The sequence below is a fragment of the Notolabrus celidotus genome, chromosome 13 (assembly GCF_009762535.1).
Source record: "Notolabrus celidotus isolate fNotCel1 chromosome 13, fNotCel1.pri, whole genome shotgun sequence".
In the NCBI taxonomy this organism is placed as follows: Eukaryota; Metazoa; Chordata; class Actinopteri; order Labriformes; family Labridae; genus Notolabrus; species Notolabrus celidotus.
Window position 1 is genome coordinate 16672189 of NC_048284.1, and position 23022 is coordinate 16695210.

At 40.8% G+C, this 23022-nt stretch overlaps 1 protein-coding gene across 3 annotated transcripts; it reads right to left on the bottom strand.

Annotated features, from left to right (window-relative positions):
* Positions 1-841: 841 nt before the first annotated feature.
* LOC117823665 (single-minded homolog 1-like) lies at positions 842-15800 on the bottom strand. 3 transcript variants are annotated; one of them, XM_034698892.1, is made up of 12 exons: positions 15638-15800; positions 11660-12080; positions 9915-9997; positions 9695-9784; positions 9484-9592; positions 8995-9080; positions 8398-8597; positions 8073-8179; positions 7755-7902; positions 3734-3890; positions 3247-3631; positions 842-2795 (listed from the first exon to the last, which is right to left on the bottom strand). In XM_034698892.1, exons 2-12 carry the CDS (start codon positions 11832-11834, stop codon positions 2059-2061), a joined length of 2277 nt encoding a protein of 758 aa, XP_034554783.1. In that variant the 5' UTR covers positions 11835-12080; positions 15638-15800; the 3' UTR covers positions 842-2058. The 3 variants fall into 3 exon arrangements, with proteins under 3 accessions (XP_034554783.1, XP_034554782.1, XP_034554784.1); XM_034698891.1 differs by lacking the exon at positions 15638-15800 and adding an exon at positions 12887-13129; XM_034698893.1 differs by lacking the exon at positions 15638-15800 and adding an exon at positions 12887-13125 and having other exon boundaries at positions 9484-9588.
* Positions 15801-23022: the final 7222 nt, after the last annotated feature.

Sequence of the window (23022 nt, forward strand, 5' to 3'; positions counted from 1 at the left end):
ATGTGTAACAATGCCCGCATTCAATCAGTTGGAACAGGGGAAAACTACACATAACAGAGAATAGGACTTATAATGTAGATTTCAAATTATCGTCAGCGTAACAAGGGTTCTTTTTCAGTCAATATCATGTGTCAATCTGCAACTGAAACTACAGTGCCCAGCTGTTTTAAGAATTGATGTGGCTTTTTCAATTTGCATTTGTCACCATCACAAAAATAGGCAAGAAAAATTCCTGACACCACTTTTAAATTGTCAGACTTTTTAATCTTTAAAGATTCTATTTTTGCTTGTGGTTTTATACAAATTATATAAAGCTGCTGTGAGAAATGTTCTTCTTTTGCTTTTTTTGGCAAGCCTGTGGACAAAGCTGTACAATTTGCTGATCTTGTCCAGAACACATGTAAGGACAGTTTTTTCAAAAAAATATTCACAATGAATCTGGCGTGGGAAATATTAAGATAGGTGCTGTAAACAGCTTGCTTCTTGGAATAAGAGAGAAGTTACATTAAAAATACATGGCCATCAACTTCTAAATATTCACATTTTCCTCTGTATCTTAAGTGTTTTTTCATGATATATATTTTTTGGTTTACAACATTGGTCTAAGTATATTGTGATTTTGTGAAAATGGCATATTATTTAGCTTCACACAGAAATACAAACTCCACTAATTGAGTGTCTATTGCATGTAAAATCCAAATCTGTACATCTCAAGATGTGTTTTACAAAATTAAAAAACAATGTATGCCTACAGTCTGTATTAAAATGCAGTTATGAAGTGTTTCAGATGCAGCATTATGTGTGTAACATTCAACAAAAAGGAGACAAAAGTTGTTTGTTTGCAACTGTATTTAGATTAAGAGACTTTTTAAAACCAATCAATAAATAATCTTGTCACTTTTTTTCAAAAGTTCATTGAGTGAGAATATTTACATCACAAATTAAATAAGAGACAAAAGACATTTGACATATTTTTAGAGGAGTTCATATCAATTATTTTCACCATTTAGGCCATCAGGACAAAAAGTGAATGGATTCTTTAAGAACAATCTTATGTTCAGTAAGAGTTTAAAGCACACTTGATATATGCTGATCAGTAGGGTAACAGTTAGGTGAGGTAAAACAGGAAAAATAATACCCTTAAATGTATCCTTTTAGCTCCTGTAGCTAACTGTATGTGGAAACAGACTGTGCCTATATTTAGATGTAAAAGGCAGATTACAAGTGCGTCATCTCTTTACGCCCCAAGGGAGGGCGCATACCAGCCCACATGAAATCAGAAGATTACTTGTTCATTTAACACTTTTACAAATCAGATGCTTTTTTTCTGTTTTCCCTCTTCAATGTTTTTAAAAAATCTAATATAGGTGTCATCCAAACACCGAAACTAATTTTATTCAACCAGTTAAGATTCTACTTGGACAGGAAAAAATGACACATACAGAAAACAGCCCACTGACAAATAAATACCAGGAAACACTGACATCTTACAATAGTAAAACGCTTGCCTTTCCCATGTTGCACTTCACGTGTCAAACATTATGCTCCCTGTGACAGAGTTTTCAGGTAAAGGGGCAATGGAACAACATACTTTCTTTCTACCTTTGGAAACTGTGTCCAGGACAGATTAACTCACATGGCCAACAGTGCGTGAGGCGTTTGGAACAGAAACACTGGTTGATGTTTAACCAGACTAAGAACTTGGGTCGCCTTTGGCAGGGAGGTAAAATCAGTTTGACGCCACTAAAATAACACCTTTCTTGAAATGGAGCAAACCCCCTTCCTGTGAAGTGGCATACCCAATGTCACTTCTTAAACGCTGGTTCATATCATCCTTTGATGATAAGTTGAAGAGAATTGTGCAATGCAAAGGCTGGCAACACACAACTTGTGCTGAATGAGCCACCAAGAGCAAACCAACCTTGCACAGGTACTGTGTTCTTTTTTGTTGTCCCTCCATTTGTATCAATCACCTGCTCAGTGTTTGCTTGTGCATCAAGCACTACCTTCCTGCAACACCCTTTTCATGAGAACAGGACCTATGTGCACCAGACATCGTCAACTCCCATTGGTTATGATAACTGATGTGGCCTTATGTCCCTGCATCTGCTCGGCTTGCATCCTCACATGCGATGCCACATCGTACTGGACTCCCCCACAAGCCAGGCCCGAGTAACTCCTCAGATTCTCTGGATCATACAGGTGCTCCAAGGAGTACCCAGTCAAAGCGTAGGCCGCTTGCCTGTCCAGGGGTTGTCGATCTTGGGCTGTATAGAGCAGCGGACTTCCTTGAGGCTGTGGAGGATGAGGCGACAGATCCGTCTGCATGTAGTCTTTGGCAAGAGAAAGGCCTGATCTTGGGATCCCATCTGAGCTGGGGCTGCTGAGACGAGACATGGACACTGGACTAGTTGTGTTTTCGTCAGTATCATGTGGACCTAGCACTTTGACGCCATCCCGATGATGAAGGCGTTCAGAGGACAGGTCGATGCTGGAGGCTCCAGGGCCACGACACACGACGCTGGGCATGGTGAGCTGGGGGTGGTGGGGTAACACAGAGGTGAAGCATGGGCTGTGCGCTTTGACAAGTCCAGAGACGTCCAGTGGCGCTTTGTGTTGCTGCAAACGAGTCTCTTCCTCTTTGATCATCTGCTGTGTGGCCCGGATAAGAGTCTCCATCTTGCTTGGCTCTCTTGCCCGGAAGTGGTCACCATGGTAGCGTTCACCTGAATCACTGGTGGACCCGCCTCCATCGGGTGAACTCACCACACTGTCTTCATCCCATTGACCCCGTCCTGTGAAGAGAGGAATGGCCACAGATCAATCAATGAGTGACATCTTGTTAATAAGTAATTTGATTCTTTGTTCTTACATTGCAAAGTTCAAGACTACTCATGTCATAATGTGTATCCTGTAATACTTAGATATTTGAAAGCCAGACGCCTTAACCATGACTTTCCTGTGTGTGTATTTCTTCTTTTAGTGCATAAAGAATCATGGTCTGTTAGACTGAATCTCTTGGCAGATGCACACTGGGGGTTGATTCCCTGTTTGAGGTGTGGAATAACTTGGCTTTCAATTGCAGGCAATTTTTGAACAGATGGTAGCAATCGCCACACTGGCAAGACACGGCGTAAACAACTTAGCATGTCCCATAATAACATTTGGAAAAGAGCTACCAGGAGAAGCTAGACCAGAGCTATTTTGCAGAGACAGATGGTTGTGGTCTCAACCCTGACACCTCACCGTGAATTGCTCCATGGTAGGATGTGATTTCGTAGCCCTCGCTGTTCTCAGTAGACGTCTTCGGCAGTGAGAGAACAGAACGCGTGGCGTCCCACCACATATCTCTTCCCGACTGAGGGGTCCCGAGGAAGTAACGGCCGCTCTGGCATCGCACTCGGTCGCAGGTGGTTGTGTGAGGATGTGTCTGGGCATGGGCAAGATCATCCTCTGATAGACCCAGGCCATAGCACAAGGATCCTGAGTCTGGATACAGTCGGTAGGCGCAGGACGCCTCTGATGCCTCGCTGGGATCCAACAGCTGAGGAGATGCGGAGTCCGTCAGTGGGCTGCCTCCCCATTGGCTGTCTTGGTCTGACTCTGAACGCTCTGGATTGAAAGCTGAAAACTGCAGATGGAAATACGAAAATGACACCTTTAAAACTCTGAGTCACTTTTTAACAGAGAAGACTGTTTCTTGATTTAGTCCATAATACAAGCTGTTTATTACCTGTGGGTAGGGTGACACTCTAGCTTTGGCCTTTGTGGTGGTCAGACGTGACTTGGTACTCTTCCTGTCTTCACTGTGACTATCAGCGTAGGGAAAGGCAGGCTTGGTTGGGCTCATTTGGTCCAAGGACAGCTGCATTCCTTTGTATTCAGTATCCCTTTTGACATAAGCAAAACATGTTACTGACAAGTGCACACTTTCAACCCATAGGTATCACACAGTTCAGCCATGCTAGCTGCTCTGGGAATGGCACTGTAATTTGTGGCTAAATTTAGTACAGATCAAATCATCTTTACAACTGTTTAGTGTATCGCTATTAAATTTACACTAAAGATACCACACGGTTGAATTTTGATTTATTGGAGGAAATGTCTGAACAGCTGCTGCCAAAGAAATTGGGGAAATACTTAAAAGTACACCTTAGCACTAAAACTTGGATCATAGGGGACATACCAGCAGCTCAAAATGTTAACAGGAACTGAAAACTTGCCAGACTAATCGGGGCTCCAGCTCCCTTTATTCTGCATTTCTGTTTATACTTATTATTAATCCAATTTATATTATTTTATCCATATTTATATCTTATTGTATTCCTTCTTTATATTAATATTTTGACTTTGGTCATATTGTGTATAAGAGCATTCTGTTACAACTAAATTCCCCCCCCGGGATTAATAAAGTATTTCTGGTTTGTTATCCATCAGCTAATTGGCTATATGACAAAAGTGAAAGTGTTTTATTGTAGAGGTTGATAAAATGTCTATGCTTAGACCTTACTGTATTTTACTGGGAAAAGGGTGTCTACTTCAAGATGAATTACCTAGTTCCCACACACATGTTAATGGCGGTTTCAAGTTGTATTTGATATAGTTCAATCAATTTATTAATAAACTCAACAGCGTTTTCAAAGCACATGCACAGTTTCCTTTTTGCTTATTCTACAGGGAATGTTCAAACTGCTCTCTTTATGATGTCTCAGCCCATAAATTGTAGATATGAAAATTAAGACACTTTGAAATTATATAAAAACATTTTGAGTTTTCAACCACCCCTAGAAAATGTATTTGGACAATGTCCATCATACTAATCATATCTTTCCTTCTTTCACCTCCATAATGAAAAAAATTATCAAAATTACAAAACAAACTGTTATTTCCAGACTTGTTGATTTTACTCACGTAGAGTAGCTAAAGGATGTTGGGTTTGGACCTCTGGACCTCTGATTTCACCCCATTTTCAACCAAATTTCAATGTTCAAGTCCCAGTTAATGCTCAATTATTTTTTCTTTGTTTATATTTTTGGGCTTTTTGCCTTTATTTTATAAGACAGTTGAAGAGAGACAGGAAATGTGGGGAGTAGAGAGCAGGGGAAGACATGCAGGAAATGGTCGCGGCCAGGATTCGAACTGGCGACCCCGGCGACGAGGACTGTAGCCTCTGCATGTTGGGCGCTTAGACCACTAGGCCACCAGCGCCCCGTTAATGCTCAATTTGAATGAAAAAAAAAGTGTAAATTGCTCACCACAAGTTCTTAGAACCAAAAGTTTTGTCTTCAATTTACCATTTTTTTCAGAAACTACTTAAACCAAAGATCATTAATTTAAAAAATGACGTAAAGTAGAAAATCCTTACATCTGAAAATCTGGAGCCTCTTGAACCAGCAAATATTAGACAATGTTAGACAACTACAAACTTGCCAATTAATTGTTGCAGCATTTGGATTGAAGATTTTCCTTTTTAGCAAATTTTAGTATGCTAGCTAGCTCAACAAAGACAGCAAACGATACATACCGTAGATACATTTTGCACATCTACATGTAAGGATTGTCATAGTTAGCTCTCTCGCATTTGCGAACATCTGTTACCAATCCCCATCAATAAAGGAGACTCTTGGTTTTGTTCTAACATGTATCTCTACTATGAAAAAGTGTTAGCATTGTCTGCTATAAGCCATTGAGCAGCTACTTGTAGTGGTTAAGTGCTTGCTAAGGGCAACTTTAATTGTTGTTGAAAGAGGGCAGTGTGTTCCTTGTTCACCTTTCTCTTAAAGATCCTCTCAATCAATTAAACACTCCTTAAACTATTAAGCTAGCATTTCCCAAATACAATACTGACACTTCTTTTCTGTCCTATAAAGTTTGAACCAACTGACATAATCAGTAATTAGTCTGCAGCAGACGTCTCGACCAATATTGAATGTAGATAGCGGCACAGACATATATTGCAAGCAAACTTTAAATGCTATGAATACCAAGATAACTATGAGAAGTGAAAACAACATTAGAGATAAGTTCAAGAGATTAAGCTCTCCCACTTCTGAGAAAAACAGACACTGTGAAGAAAGTTAATCATTCTGTTTAGCCGTGCAGCCATGCATGCTGCAAGACAAGCGTGCACACACACACATGCATGTTCACATAAACTATCTATGCATAGACCCTCCTCTGCAGGAATCAAAAAAAAAATGTGTTTAATAGAGACGTTTTTGAAAGCATCCGTCTTTGACACTTTAACCCACTGTCCCGTGGCTGAACTCGATCCAAGTGTCACTGTCGAGGGAGTGAAAAAGGCTCCTGTGTCAAGTGTTCAGCAAACATGAGCCTATTCTTAACTTATCACATCAACAGTATGTAATAGCAGCTGCCTGGCATTTTAAACCCGGTGGCCCATCCCTGACCCTGCACAGCCAGCCTCTTTAATATGACTCTAAATATGACCCATTCTTCATATACAACACCTCAGGGGAAAGGCTGTGTTTGGAGAGCGGACGCACAGTGTGAGTGTTATTTGCTCTTGCAGGTATAGTTGCAGTGGCTGCTCCTGCATCCTATCTGTGCCCTGGCTGACTTATGTCTGAGCCAATAATGTCGGGCCGTTGTGCAAACTCAGCTGTGTTAGCCGAATTCCACCTCAGGGTCAATGTCAGAGCACCTCATGTCTGAAATACGCCACCGGCCAACCTCTAAACATGATTTATTAATGGATTCATGCTAGGTTAAAATGCTGTCAGGGCAAGGTGATTGAATTTGTGTTTGTTTTTTAAAACATAGTTGTTTTTTACAAGCTTTTGCTAAGTGTTAGCACCAGGCTACTTCTGTGTGAGAGCTAATTTTGGTGCAGAAATTCACTGTCATTTTAATGTAGTTACTGTGTTTTCTTCTTACTTCACTGAAGAAATCAATACCCAGAGTGCAGCCGACTCATGCATGCATGTACGCCTACTCACACAAACACACACCGAATGACACACACACACACACACACACACACACACACACACACATGGAGGAAAGTGAGATGTGGATCAAGAAAACCTAACAAGGAAAATCCAACATGTGCTCCAGCTATGAGATAGCTATTGATTCCTAGTTCCCCGTTTGATCGATTTTGCTTTCCTCGGACTGCAGATCGATGATGACAGTAGAGGTTTTTTGATGGGGTTGAACCCCGGTGTTTGTCTTGCTGTCTCAGAGGGCCTGAGTGTGCTTTGTGCTCTCATAACACACAACTGCCTGAGCCCTGCAGCCTGCAGTATTTGGCAGATTTGTTCAGAGAGGCTACAGAGGGATAAAGAGAAGGATTTCTCCAAGACAAAGACCCATCGTGTCATCGAGTGAGCCTCAAGCACGGATCACAGGAGTGTATGATATGATTTTGCTTAATCTAGTTAAATATTCAATGCTGTTCCTTCTGCAAACACCATTAAATATGCAGCTGCTTTTAGCCCAGTTTCGCTACTGAGGCCTTTTATTACTATGTTTGTGTAGATGTAATTTCAGGGATTTCAGTCCAAAATGCATGAAGTATTACAACTTAATGTTTGACAAATATGACTGACTAATGAAAATTAAAAGATTCAAGCCATTTTACAGGCCAGAATAATTCCTTTTACATAAAAAAGGTCCAAATAAAGCACTAAGAATTGCACTTATAGTCTCAAATCAGTCATTTCTTCCAGAGCAGCTCATTTAAAAAGAAACCTGTTCCTGTGGTTTAAAGTTAGAAATATTGAGAGACTCACGTGAGGACATAGTTGACACTGACGATGCAGTGGGGTCTCGAGGACCGGCTGTTGTGCACAATTGTGGCGTAACTCTGGACCCAGACCCAGCCGCCATGCTTGGCAAGGAAACGATAATACTTAGTGGTGACTTGGCCTTTTACCAGCACTGAGGGGGAAAAAAGAATCAGACAGAAGAGAGAGAGAGATTAATGTAATTAACGACACGTGCGTTTGTGTGTGCGTGCGTGTGTGATTGTATGCAGCAGGTTACTGTCAGACAAAAGAAGGTCAGCCTGCCTGTTGTAGGAACATAATAGCGAGCAGGTTGTGACTCACAGAGGTGGTGTGCACAGCGGAGGTGGAAGATGTCACAGCCGTGGACGTGATGGTACAAGGTTTTCTCGATCAGGTCCTGGGGCTCATAACCCGTCAGCTCGGCCACCCTGGAGAAGAATTAAGCAGCTGTGTTGAAAATATGCCGAGTGATTCAGGGATTTGTCTTTAATTCTTGTGTTACACAGGAAAATATTTACCCTGAGGATTTCTCTAAGAATTAATTCATGCCATACAAAAACTGCAAATGCTTAACAGCAAGAATAAAGAACAGGGAGTGAGAAATGACCTGATGCTGGTAATGATGCACAGTTATCACATTGTGTACCTGGAGTCGAGGAAGATGAGCTTCATGTCCAGGCTGGCTCTGAACATGAACATGTTGCTGTGCAGTTTGATCTCCGTCACGGCGCTCGGAGGCAGAGAGTGACCCACAGCAACCAGACCTACGTTCTGATAGCAGCCCTCAAAGGGTGACATGTCCAAACTGTACTGACGGATCTTCAGGTAGCCGCTGCAGTGGATCACCTGTGGAGGAGCAGACAGATCATCAGATGAGGGGAATGAAAACAACTCAGAAATATCCCTTTAGTAAAGAGGTGCAGTTAATGATTAACGTGCCACATTTCAGAAACATACATAACATTTATGTGACTTTAACAGGGACTAATCATTTTTAATGAAACACAAAGTTTTATCATCTTTAATATCATTTTTTATTCTACAGAATATTTTACAGTGGTATCTTTTTTTTCTATCCAAAATGGAAGAATTTCAGTCCATGGAGACAATTTAGCTTTTTAATTACTCTTCTAATTATTTCCTTTATATTAGCGGATGAGTGACGTCAGTGCATCTGTTATTTCCTTAATTAATAAGCCCTTAATTACACATAATGGACCGGTGACAAAGTTTCATCGCCCACCTTGTATCCACCGCTGGTCAGGCCTGCGTTCCTTTTTGCCAGCACGCACTTCATCCGCAAGAAGAAAGAGCGCTCCATTTCATATTCTGAAGGGGGAGAAAAATGCATTTTACTCAAAGACTATTTGCGTTTTTTGGAAACGTCTCCAACTGCACTGAGGCGCTTATTTTTTTAATATCACTTAATTTTATGAACAACTTGCAAAGATTACAAAATCAAATCGTATTTAACATAAACAAAAACATAAAAAATGTATAATTGCATGCAGAACAACAAAGCATGTTAATGTTTTAAAAAGCGTCCTGTAATAATAGGACGACAGATTACGCACACTGCAGCAGCCTGCCTGCATCTGTGCCCCATCTGTGTGATACACTGTTGCATTTCTAATAGCTACATGCTGATTCTAGACACACTAAGTCGCAATCTAATTGCAAATAGGCCACGAAATGTTCACTGGGGACTAGTTGGGATAGAAGTGTATTCTACCTTGGACGAAGTGTGAGTGATATGGCTGATGTGGCGTCAACACGGCGGTCATCTCGTCATGATCGGCAGGATGGACGTACTCATAAATACTGTTACCGGTCAACTCTACCTGTTGAGAAGAACTCAGGTGATTAAAACGTAAAGGGTTGAGAGAATTGTTTGTCAGGAATAGAAAATAAATATGACATAAAGATGGTTGTACAAAACGGACCTGAGAGAGTCCTAAATGGACGGACGCTGTCTCTGATATGTACATTATTTTCCCGTCTGGAGCTACAACGAAGATGAATCCGTCCAGCGTCTGCAAATGAACCCAGGACCACAGTTATATCTTCAACATTATGCACATCGCCCAACACATCGTTTATTTTAATTTGCATGCAGATAATCATTTTAAACAGTTACAATGAATTAGTAAATAATTAATCTACCTGCAGTAAATGAGATCCCAGCTCTCGTCCAACATTGTCCAAAGATCTTGATCGGCTTGTATGACCCCACGCTTCCCCAAGACCTGCACAACAAAAAAGTACTCTTTGAATATGCTTTTAAATACCTATCAAAATTCTCGTGCAGTTTTTGATATGAATTGTATAATTCTAATAGCACAAGAATATGCTGACTAGGTTATAAATCTACATGAGGCTATACATTCAGGCTATTGAAAAATAATTATTCTCACACACACACCCACACGCACGCACGCACTCGCCCTTTAAGCCGGAGGCATGCCTGTTAAAAGGGTCTATTTAGTGTTAAAGCATTTAACTGTCCGCTTCTGTGTGTCACATGTTGCACGGACACCTCAGCTATCTGTTGGTGTTTACAAGGTGCATTCAAGGGCCACGTGCCCCTTCAAACGACTGCATTTTACACCTTAAATCGAAAGACAGAAGGCTGCAAGATTAATAATGTAATGCATTAAAATATGATTCATTGTTCTCATGTTAAAAATCTCGAACTTTAACGTCCAGTGTAACCTAAATTATTGCGCTTTGGATTTATTATTCGTCCCTGATTTTTGCGGCTGTGTGGCACTATTTTCTGTGAAGAACTAGAACAAAGCAAGTCGTCAGTGCTGCTCATTGAAATTCATCAGAAATCTCATAAAGCTGTGGTACCATCAATAAATTACAGATGTTCGCCTCCCTGCTGGAAATGATAATGAAAAAAAGTCTCCGCTGTCAGACAGGCAGCTTGGTATCACTCCGCCAGAGGAGAAGATACACAAAATAGATAGAATAATTGTTTGTTTTTTCCTGCGGGAGGATACCCTTTGTTGAGCCCTCTTTACTGTGTTGTTTTCTTTTTTAATCTGTAGTCCGTCTACTTTTATTTTCCATGTCATGACAGCATCATATAAATCTGTCTGCTACATATAGCGGGCATGGTGGGTATCTAATTTTCTTTAATGCAGGATCGTTATAATTATTTCTCTTCTGCTGGAGATGAAACCTGTGCCTCCTGCTAACACAGATAGGTGACCAGAGGCAGTGCAGGGCCTTTTTCCTTTTGTCCTTTTTCTTTTATTTCTTTCTTCTTTTTTTTCAATGAGTAATTGGTTCGACTGGTTCTCAGTCACGCAGTCCAAAGCAACCTGCTAGATAGGAGCTGTGTAAAAGATGGTGGCAGATCGCTTCCTGTAGACACACTGAATTAAAAATCAAGGCAAGCCATTAAATCAAAAAAGGGGGGCATGATTAAAACTAAAACGAGTCTTTGACTCAGTTTTGTAATTATTTTTTAAAATGTCTGTTATAGTTGATTAGTTGTAATTATAAAATAGTATGAAATAAAATTTATTTATTATACTTTATAAATACTTATGTTAGTTTTTGGCGGCTCTAATTAGCAAAGAAACAACTTAAACATGGTTATTCGTATTATGTTAACAGAATTATATTATCTTGTACAATTTTTGCTTTTAGCTATTATGAACTTTTATATACCTTACCACTTTTTTTGCCACATTTTTTTGTTTTTATTCGCTTAATGTTTCGAATCAGTCTAACACTCTAAATTAAAAAAAAATAATCAAATTATTTTCAAGGAGTAGTAAATCAGTTATGAAAAACATTTTTGAGCATTTCTTAAAATTGAAGTGTTATTTGGCTCGAGCTCTCGTGAGGAAGACCAGATCTCAGCAGAGGGAACAGTGGTGCATTCAATGTCTCACCCTGAGGGAAAACAATCCTCATCTTCAGGTAGCTGGTCGTCAGTCTTATGATGGACGCTTTGTCCAGCTGGGAGGTGATGGCGGACGGTAAAGGCAACATTTTGGCCAGTTCATAAAACTCACTGTTCTCCTTTTCTCGTCTAGTCCTTGCGGCAGTTTTAGATTTCTCCTTCATGTCTGCGCCGTTTCACTTAAAATCCTTCCGGCTTTGAATTGTAGTCCTTCACATCGGTTATTTGACTAATTCCTTGTCGATTAGCCTCGCTTTCATGGCATATTACCCATTGTCAATGACAAAAAATTGTATTTTTAATTATTAAAAAATGAATCCAATGAAAAAAAAAATGTCCTTGGTACTCCTCAGTTATTCTTCAACTGTTGGTGTCAAACATCCAATATTTTGCTGGAGTTCATCCATGACCTGCAAAACACAGACAGAAATACACGTCATTACCATATCAACAAGGATTTTTCAGGCCTGATAATAATACTGTAAGGCCGGTTGGCTATCTCTCAAGTAGCTCCTGTGTTTTATTGAGACGCAGGCCTGTGCGTCAGAACAAAGTGAATCTAAAAAAATAAAATAATATAGACTGTTAAAAAGAAAATTAAGCAGCGTCATTGTTAAATGGCAGCCACACCGAAGAAGACACTTTCATAGATGCAATAAGAGAAATCACAATTTAAAAAAAAAGAAAAGAAGATAAATAAAAGAGAAGAAATAAAAATTTGTTTTTGCATTCATTATACCCATGGTTATATACATTTATGAAGATATGAATGCATGTATTGGATAACAGACCCTTTATTTCTTCTGTCTTTGCTGTTCCAGTTGAATTAGCCTAATTCTGATTATTTTCCTCGTTCATAAAGCGAACTCGTCCACTGCAAATGTATCAAGCATGAGTCATTTTTAGAAACAATTGCAATTATTTATCCTAAAACAAGTCAAACTTCTTGAAATGAGAAAAAATAAGAATTCTGCATATCTTCCGTCAGAAAAACGTGGCTTGTTGCTGATCGCTGCAGTCGTCTTGTATTGAGGAAATGTCATTTCAGCACAATAACTGAAACTTGTTCAGCTGCTTTGTTGGGAAACACAACCGTGACGCAATCTCCCCCTGCACGCTGATTTTTAATTTCTTTAACAATACAAATATTTTAACACACGGTCAAAGTTGACCGACTACAGTTGAGACAGGTATAGGCTATTTTCAGTTTTCCTACCCGTGCTGGCTGTTATTTTCCTGCATCGGAATCGATCCTGTGGCCTTCCCCAGCCTGCTGGGAATTTCACCTGTCCTGAACTGGGTTCACCAGTCGTCCCAGTTAAGTTCGGTCTCAGCTCCTCGTGGATTTCCACCTGGAAAGGCGACCGGGCCGTGCGCTGCATACACCTCTCCAAATTATAAGCACGCGCAACGAGTGGCATTCGTGCCCAACAAGCCTCCTCTCCTCCACTATCTCAATGTCCCTCTCTGGAGCTGCTCGAGACCCGCCCACTTATGTGCCCATCTCTCTCTGATTGGACGGATGAGCCCAAAGTCATTTCCTGACTGGTCGCTGAACGTGGGCGTCAGCCCTGTACGCCAAGGTATTCGTGCCGTGCGCGGTGCGAGCTTCGATGTGATGTTGTTGTGTTTCTGTCATTAGCGTGGAGATCACGGATCAAGCAGAAATAAATGAATAAATCCGCATAAAACGGCACAGCAAGGGTGTGTTCAGCAGGTGAAGGGTTAAATAAAAGCTTCAGTAGGTGATTGTTTTCATGAAAACATCAAGAAAAAACAAAAAGTGTATTTATTCCAGAATAAAAAACATTATTCATTTCACTCCACAGTTAAATCAGATAATCATCGACACTCTTCGACACTCGTGTAAAATCAGAGATCTTCTTTCAGGGACCTAAATTGAAAAGAGCGTGTTGAATCTCGTGGTATATGTGCCTGGTTACCTTTTAAAAATGCTTCATGAATGTACCAATTTATCAAAGCGATGATTTTTTGAAATTATTTTTTAATGTAGGAAATCAATCCCCTCAGATTCAGTTGACAATTTCGATGTTATTTGAATATCAGATGTAGTTTTGACTGACGTTATGGTTATACAGAAATTCAAAAGACAATGTATGTCACAGCAGGAAAAATCTGTTCATGCTCTTCTCGTGTTGTTGCTTTTGTTGTGTAATAAACAGGCCTCCCCTGCAGATCATGAGCCTGTTCACCTGTTCACTGCTCACTCTCGTTTTTCAGTTTCCCCCCCTGAAGTTGGCCACCTCTGGTCTGGATTAGAACCTTATTGGTCCAGAATTTCTCATCATTTCAGGCCTTTTGGTAAGGGTTACTCCATATAAGGTAGCTATTAAGACAGAAGGTCTTCATGCTCAGTGCTCATTCTTTAAACTTATCATTTGAAACGGATATTTTGAGTTACAATTTGCATGATTGATCTGTTTATTTTTACGCACTGATAAAATAGAATTAACTTTCCCTTACATCGATTTTATATTATGATCGAGTTAACAAGTTATTTTTTATATGTAATTTTTTTGTTGTCTGTAAAAAAAAAACCAAATGCAAAGCAGTGTATCACAGAGCAATGTGCCACACCAGAGCTCAGGCCACAGTTCTGCGTTTCAAACGCGTTTATCTGAGGATTAATTTCCACGGTGTGAATCAGATGAGAGCGCCGCGGCGCATGTAGTTTTTTAATTAGATACCTCGAGCTCAGAAGGGGGAGGAGGGGGCTTCTGGTTAGAGCAGCGGGCGCGGTGACGGGGGCGCGGACGCATGACGGTGAGCTCATTACGCACATAATTAGGCCTTAAATTGATGCTGCATCCATCCGTAATTGGAGATTCTCCTGCTGCTGGTCTGGGAGCAGATATCTTCTAGGTGTGTGTGTGTGTGTGTGTGTGTGTGTGTGTGTGTGTGTGTGTGTGTGTGTGTGTGTGTGTGAGAGAGTGTGTGAGAGTGTGTGAGAGTGTGTGTGAGAGAGAGAGAGAGAGAGAGAGAGAGAGAGAGAGAGAGAGAGAGAGAGAGAGAGAGAGAGCTGTATGTCTGTCTAAATGTTTCTACTGGACTCAAAATCAACCCTACAGGGTTTCGTCTATTATTTCCTCATTCCTTGACGATAAAATCAACAGATTGGCAATTAGAGGACAGCCCAGATTGCTGACTAGTCTCAGGTTCTTCCCTTTAAGCAAGCATTATGATACATTTGGTTATTTTGAGATGTTTCTAACTGAGGCCATCAAGCCATTGAAGTTAACACAACCACAAGTCTCTTCAACCTCCAACCTCCTATCATTCTTGACAAATCCTCCATCACTGCATCTCATTTTCTTCTTCTCTTTTTCTTACATGAGGCCTTCAAAGGTCAGAGGTCACCAGGGTATAGCTTTCTAAATGCATACAAATTCCATATTAGATTTTTCCTCAAACAAAAATCATTACTTGTTCAGTAGAATATCCTGAAAAGCAGTAATACAACTTCCTGTAATTTCTCCCTATTTAATGACTGACAGGTATCAGAGACATTATCTTTGGGTACAGGCTATGAGCTGCGAGTAAAATTACCTCACCTGGACATTCTCTTAATGCCCCACCACAGGCCTTCACAGCAGGGGGGGCTCGCTTTGCGGTCCTTCCACCCCCTCCCTCTGTCTCACCCATCTTTCCATTTTTATTGTCTTTTTATAATTCACTATTCTCAGCATGAGGCTTGGTCTGACTTCTCCCTTGCATGAAAAAAAGGGATGTGCAGGGGGGTAGGTTAGTGAAGGTTGTGTAGGAATGGACTCAAGGTGTAGAAAGGTTGAAGGAGATAAGAGGAGGAAGGTCTGTTTAGTGAGGAACATGGTGCATCACTCCCTCTGATGAGCTCTCATAATGACGCTGAAGGGATCTGTTAGAAATCTGGGGCAGATGTTGAGCGAGAGGCCGTTGAGCAGGCACGTAGAGCCTGTTTGTTACTCACATGTATAGATAGTGAAATGTTGTTGAGACGGTAGCTTGAAGATCTAGGATCTATTGCTGTTTGGCGTCATCATCCTTGCCTAAGCTCTAAGTGGATTTTCCCAAATGTTCCTCTTGTCTCACCTCAGCTCACCCTGGCTTTTAATGGAAGATTCACTCGGGAGCTGCCAGGAAAAAGTCCAGATACAGTCGAGATGAAAACTTTGGCTGTTTGCATTTACACATACTGCCCAATTTAAAAATATCTAGACATTTTCAGGAGTTTTGTTCATGTGTGAATACAGATATTATTTGTCAGATTTCTCAGGTTTGTGTCTCTACATAGTTGAGTGGACAGAAATGGAATTCTGTTCTTCACGAATTAAATATACACCCTTTACCTTTTTTGGACTCAGTTTAACACAGATTTTAATTTTTAATTTTCTTATTTCTACAATTTTCCCCCCTTTTTAAACCGTCAGTACTCCTTAGAGTCAAACCATGCGATCAGGATATAAAATGCTAGTAGCGGCTGACATCATGTCAAAAAGCTGCTAACCACAAAGATCTGGTTAGCTGTTTGTTCTCCACAGCCCTTGATTTTTATTGTTGTTTTTATTTTAACTTTTTTGACTCAGTGACATAAATAGGGAAATGTTGTTAGGCTTAGTCCAGCAGTATTGGAAATACCTAAAAATATAAGATGAACTTGGTTTATTTACTATTTCTGCATTTAATCTTTGAGAGCTGCTGATAACATATCGCCATGTCAAGTCAGTTTCTGCATCAACAAGAACCACTTCTACTCCAGACAAAGAAACAAACATTCCCACTAAAGGTTCAAGTCTTTGCTGATCACATTTTAAAGAATGAACTGAAAATAGGAAAATATCCCTTAATAATTAAAATAATGCTGAAATAACAGATGTTAAAATGCCTTGCTTGTACAAATGGGTTGATTTATCTGTGGGCCCACATTTTCACTAAGAGCCTCCTTTTGTATTTTTAGCTACAGCCTCCTCTTCCTCTCATATCTCTTCTTCTTGTATTCTTGGGAGAACTCATTATGGACTAATCCACATCACCAGCACAGATTCAAATGACCTAGTTAGTTGGATGTAAGATCATACATGATGGGGAAAGGTATGCTTCTATATATGTGTAGGTGGAGGAGAAGAGACATGGAAAAGAGTGAGGAAAAATCTGGTGTCTTTGAAATACCAGCGAGCTAAAAAGAGGAAGGAGAAAAAACAATCGATTGTAAATGTAAAAGATTTCAGAGAGCGAGTGAAAAAGCAACGAGGCTGAGGCACCATGTCGGGCTCCACTCTGTGCTGCGAGATTGAAACGGCTGGAATATGTAAACAGGCTGCATGTTTGACCAAGATTGTGTTTTCTGTGGGCTATTACCGACTCTTTGTGTTCTGTTTTCTCTAAAAGACGGAAATATTATTTAGTACTCCCCGCCTTCTTTTAGCTGCTGGTTTTAACCGGCCATTTGATTTGTAGCCTGACTGTCGGAAATTTCATATTGTGTTCTTTTTCTCCCATTAACACTGACATTCTTTTTTACCCATCATCCCTTGCTCTCTGAGTCTCTTTCTGCCAGGCCCTTTCACTGAGCCCATCTGCTGCATGTGTGCGTTAATTAACCGCACTGCCATTTCCTCTGTGTGCGGCGCGTTTCAAGGTGCTCAGAGTACACGAGTCAGCCCCGCAAGTTCATCAAAATGCTAATTCAGCCCAAATTAAAGTTGTGATTAACATTACACAGTTTCCTGTGCAGACGAGATGAGCTTTCCCTCTCGCTTTCTCTCTTTCTCTCTCTCTCTCTGGGTGATGGGTGTCCAGGGAGAAAAATACTTTCCTCTTGGGTGTTTTTACCATCATGACAAAGGAGGAATGAAAACAAAAACAGCCCATCCAGTGAAGTTAGCAATGTCTGAGGAAGATTTGTGTCCAAATTCTAACATTTTCCCTCAAAAGAAGCTGAGAGGATATGTGAAATTACTGACATTTGTATGAATGTTCTCATATTTTCTCCCTTAATTTTTAATATACTCATAAAAGACAGAAACATGCTCCATTGGATCTTGTGATTGCACTGTCTAATCATGTAACCATGTGAAACTGTGACCGTATTCTATTTGTGTTGTTTTGTGTGTTGTAACCTATTTTGTGCTGCCATCTTGGCCAGGTCACTCTTGTAAAAGAGGTTTTAAATCTCAATGAGTCTCTTACCTGGTTAAATAAATGAAGAAGAAGAAGAATAATTTAACAATCAACAGTATCGTATTAAAAACAAATCTGAAAGCAGCTTTTATGATGGCTGCAAAACCAAAACAATGATTTAAAAGACAACAAAATGCCAAATTGAGCTGAGGAGATTTGGAAATCAACAGCAATCTGCATATGTGTTTGTGTCTGCGCTGTACCTGCGTGTGTTTTTGCTATGTCTCAGACTGTGTACACATGCGAGGAACCAATAAGCTGCAGCGTTGATGCTGTGACACATTTCTGACTGTATTTACCCTGCTCTCCAGCTGCCCCGGCACCTCCCAGACAGATGATGTAAAAGAAAAAAAAAAGACCTTTAAAAAACAACAGATTTTCACCAGAATCAAATTGTTTTCTATGCTTTGATTTTTTTAACTTTTTCTATTTGGTTTTAATCACTTTGGGTAAAAACGCTCACATCACATCTTAGCTGTAAATGTGTGCTGCTGAAACACAGATTAGCAGCCTCTCTAACAGGTTATCTGTGCTAATTCACGAGCAGAAACCCATGAGCCATATGCTCCTGCTCAAACCGAGGTGGTGCCATATGTGTTTCTTCCCCTAAAACAACATCAGCTTGACATTCCCATTGGGTAAATGACAGTGGAAAGCTTATTTAGGTACATACTGAAGTCTCTCTCGAACACACACACACACACACACACACAGACACACACACACACACACACACACACACACACACACACACACACACACACACACACACACACACACACACACACACACACACACACACACACACACACACACACACACACACACACACACTCAAACACAGGGATAAAGTTCTGGCAGTAATGAAAGCCCCCGGCGTTCATCACTCTGTCTTAAGCAGTGGTTATTGAGGCATTAAATATGTCTACACAGGGCTCAGGGAAAGGCAGCCAGATCAGTGTTCTCCTCTGAGGGGGCTCTGTTTGCATACAGACAGGTTGTAGGGGGAGGATTGGGGAACGTGCACCGAATGGAGCCGCTAGTCGTAACTGGGTGCCCACCACTCTGGTGTTAGCGCCATTATGGGATGTCACTGTGGGAGGACTGTGGCTCTTCAGCAGGATTACTGAGATTCTTGCTGAAATTGAGCGGAATTGGAAACGTGGCTGACGGATTCTCTCCAGAGTGATACGTGCACAATACTGACACACACTCTGAGACACACACACGCACACACACTCTTACATTCCTGTTCAAACAAATGCAAATGTGCATTTATGCAAACATTTTGCCACAAACAGGAACTCGGAGTATGTTGATTCTTGTGTGAGGGAAAAGTATACGTATTCCTGCAGGAGTATTTGCGCGAACCTTAATTTGATCAGTTAGGAAATTCCATCTTTTTCTTTTATTCAGATTTCTTCTTACAGCATACAAACAAATGTGAAACAGCACTGGTGCATGCCTGAGTAGCCTCTACTGTCTTTGATGCATGTTTGCATACTGCTAAATGTGGTGGTTTGTTGTGTTTTTTTCAAACCCTGCTTGCAAACCAAATTTCCCTCATGGAACAATGAAGATTTGAATTGCAGTGAAATGAATTGAACTGAAATAGATCTACATGGTAAAGAAAAACACTGATACCGTCACACAAAAGCCTTCAGAAAAATAAAGAAGAAATGTATTCTGTATGTATTTATTATATCAGGATTTTTAAAGCAATAATGAGTTAAGCCTTATGAAATCAAGCCAGTATGTTAGCTATATTCATCAGGAAATTCATGGGAGGATGATTTCTCTGTGCTACATTGGTGGACAGTAGGGCAGACTGCTGTGATTTCATGCCTCAGGCCTTAAAGGGCCTAACAGCCCAGTAGCCTCTCCTTTCTAACGGGTTTGGGGGTCAATGTGCTGAGGCCACACTCCCCTCTGAGGGTCCCTTCTCCTGTGTCGTAAAATAAACATGCTGGGTGCGACCCTGGTGAGGGTGAACATTAACACCCCAGCCGCTGGCCCCAGAGGTTAGCCAGGGGTCAGCAGCCTGCGGTGGAAGGAAGAACGAAGATTATTCTTCCACACTGACAGTTGCAGTAACCCGGCATCTGATGCTCTGCAGCGGGTGTGTAAGAAACTCACACTGGCTGTGGTATGTAAATTCTGTCTGAAGGATTAATGGCAGCACACACACTCTTCTAGGTCAAAATGGTGTTTTTTGGCCTCTTGTTTACTCAAAACAGACGGTGGCCATGAAGATTTACAAACCTCATTAATGAGAATAAGTTATGGGTTACTTTAGAAGCGTTTTTAAAGGCTTCAGAACCCATTTTATTTTTGATTTAAATGTTATTTTTCAGAGCTTGTGTTATAAACAGCGGCATTACAGCAGATTTTTGGCCACACTGGTACAAAGGAAACAAGCTGTAAACTCAGCGCTGGAGTATTATATTACCCATCAGGTTGGCGGACATGCTAGCAAACAGCTGCTACACATTCAACAACTTTAGCAATCATTTGGAGTCATGTTTCCAGCTAGCTAATGAATGTAAGTCCTATATTATCTCAGCCCTATTTTGCTTCCTAAGTACTAAGAGGAAATTGTGTTATGTACAATGTTTTTTGCTAGTTTTATCTGTCTTTCATACTGGACATATAGCATAGCTACAGTTAGTGTTTACCTTTTTTATTCCTGTGAAAACAACTGCCCAACTTTAGTCAATAGTGCTAGAGGGAAAAATTATAGCAAGATATTACAGTTTAAGCAACAACAATTTGCAGAAAGTTACTAAAATGATTCATATAGAGAAAAGCAGATGTTTGATAATTGTTTTTTTTAGCTGCTAGCTGTCTTACTGTGATTAGCTAACTTTTGTTGTCACCCACTGGAGAGCTAGCAATTTGTGTTTAGAGTCTTTTCTCTCCATGTAGTGGAGTTTTAAGGTCACGTGACCAAGACAATGAGCTACAAGACCCTAAAATGCTCCACAGAGGGAAAAATGAAAGGGTTGGGTGAGGGCTTTAAACAACTTCTCTACTGTGTTTGGCTAATGTGATTTGTCTGTACTAGTATACAGTGTTGCCAACTCCTCAGTGAGAAAAGTAGCTATTGGCTGTCCTAAAAGTTGCTAGAAGTCGCTAACTGACGTCATCATTTAATTTGCATAATTTGAATTGTAATGGATGCTGCAGGAGAGACGTGTAACATTGAGGGAGAGAAAAAAAGAGGTTAAAAAACACCCTAAATATGTTTAGAACTACACTTAGGAGCCGACAACAAGTCAAAGTAAAATGTGACATTTTTCAACCATAACGTTTTCTACATTTTTATTGTATACAATCTACATTAACTATCTAAATGGACCAAAAAGAGACAGTAGACGGGATCAGCCAGCGGTGTCCTCATACATGCATGATACATCTGCAGTCTTAATGTGGAGGGATGAACAATGCCTGCTCTGAATGCAGCCTAGGAGGGACTCACAGTAGCGCCCACTGCTCGTTGAGAAGAGTTAGACCGATTCATGCTTTCAAGTCAGTCTCAAAAAGTCTCCAATAACACCAGAAAAAGTCACTAGATTTGTCGCTAGTCGCTTTTTTGAAAAATAATCGCCAGAGGAGTCTGAAAACTCGCTAAATATAGCAACAAAGTCGCTAAGTTGGCAACACTGCTTCCTGCTGCGCCTGAAATAAGAGCGGTGAAGCTACACAGTTAGCCAAATGAGGCTAAAATGCTTCGTAGAGTAAAAATAGAGGCTTGGGTGGTAATTATTCTCTAAGTTGCTAACAGCTTCAATTCATTTAGCTAACTTTATCACTGTGTATAGGTAGCGAGGCTGAAAGATGAAAGCAGCAAAGCTATATAATTTAGCCAAAAGATTCTTAAATACTTCATACAAATGAAGGGACATGCTGAGCTAGCTGGTGCTTAACTCGCCTCTCTCAGGTTTCACTGTGGTTGTCATGGGCTCCCTTGTAAAAAATAGAAGTATTGATTTTAGTAGCTTTAACAGCCAGCACTGTGCTTGATCCATCCTAGAGAACATTTCCGGGTGTTTTCATGAATTGTTTTGTAGCATATCGCAGGTTCCAGAAACCAGAAGAGGCAGAGCAGAGTGGCGTGTGCCTCCCCCAGCAGTGACTCTAACCCTGGTGCATTATTCAGCCGGGCTTTCACCCTAGCCGTGGGGAGCCACAGATGTCAGACACGGCTAACCAGCTATTGGAGGGAGACGGCACGGACATCGTACCTGCCAAGACTGGTCAGGACTGATAGTAAACTACATATTCTGCACCGACATTATGATAGAGAAGAAAAAAGACATTATAAATCTAGGTTTTCTTGGCTAACAAAGCAAATTTTCCTTTTTTTGTTTTGGCAGAGGACACCATGATTAGGAAAACAAGACGGAAAGAAATGGAAGATTTATAAGCTGTAGGATTTATCTGTCCTTTTAGCTGATCCACAATGTGCTTATAAAACCTCCCCCTGCAACAATTAGGGGGGCATAGATCACATTCTTGCCTTTGCAGAGGCCACATAACACCATAAGGCTTTGGGACATCTCATTCACATTGGGAACGGTCTGGAAGATGCTTTACTAGATGGATTTATACGCGGCCTGCGCTGCTTCCCGGTGATTGAATGTCTGTGTGCATGTGTTGAGCCGACTCCATGCAGGTCCGTCAGGGGACTCATAAGGCAGGTTTGAATTAGGCATGAGATAGGAGGGGGATGTGTGTGCGTCTGTGCGTGTCGTGCATGTGTGACTCCAAGTAGTTTATGGTGAAAGAGCGTGTAGATAGTGACCGGAGACAGATGTGGTCCCGTCGTCTGAAAGGCAGGGGATAAAAAATTATTGGGGAAGGAAGAAGTCAGACTCAAGACATTTTTCTAGATAAACTTCTAACGTGTTGCGAGAGAAAGGGAGATCAACCATGTCACAAACACACACTCGTCTTTCTCTGTTTGGTGGCTGATAATATCCTGTTGCACAAAGTGAAATCAAACCTGCGAAAAGTTCTCGCAATCTTTTTCATCTGTGCGGCTCATGGCTTTACCTACGAGGTCAGCTAGAGCTCTAAACACCACACAGCCTATAAAACATGAGCTGCAGAGTTGTGAGAGACATTAAAGCAGTTCCTTTTAATGTAATATTGATTTACAAACCGCATGTTAAA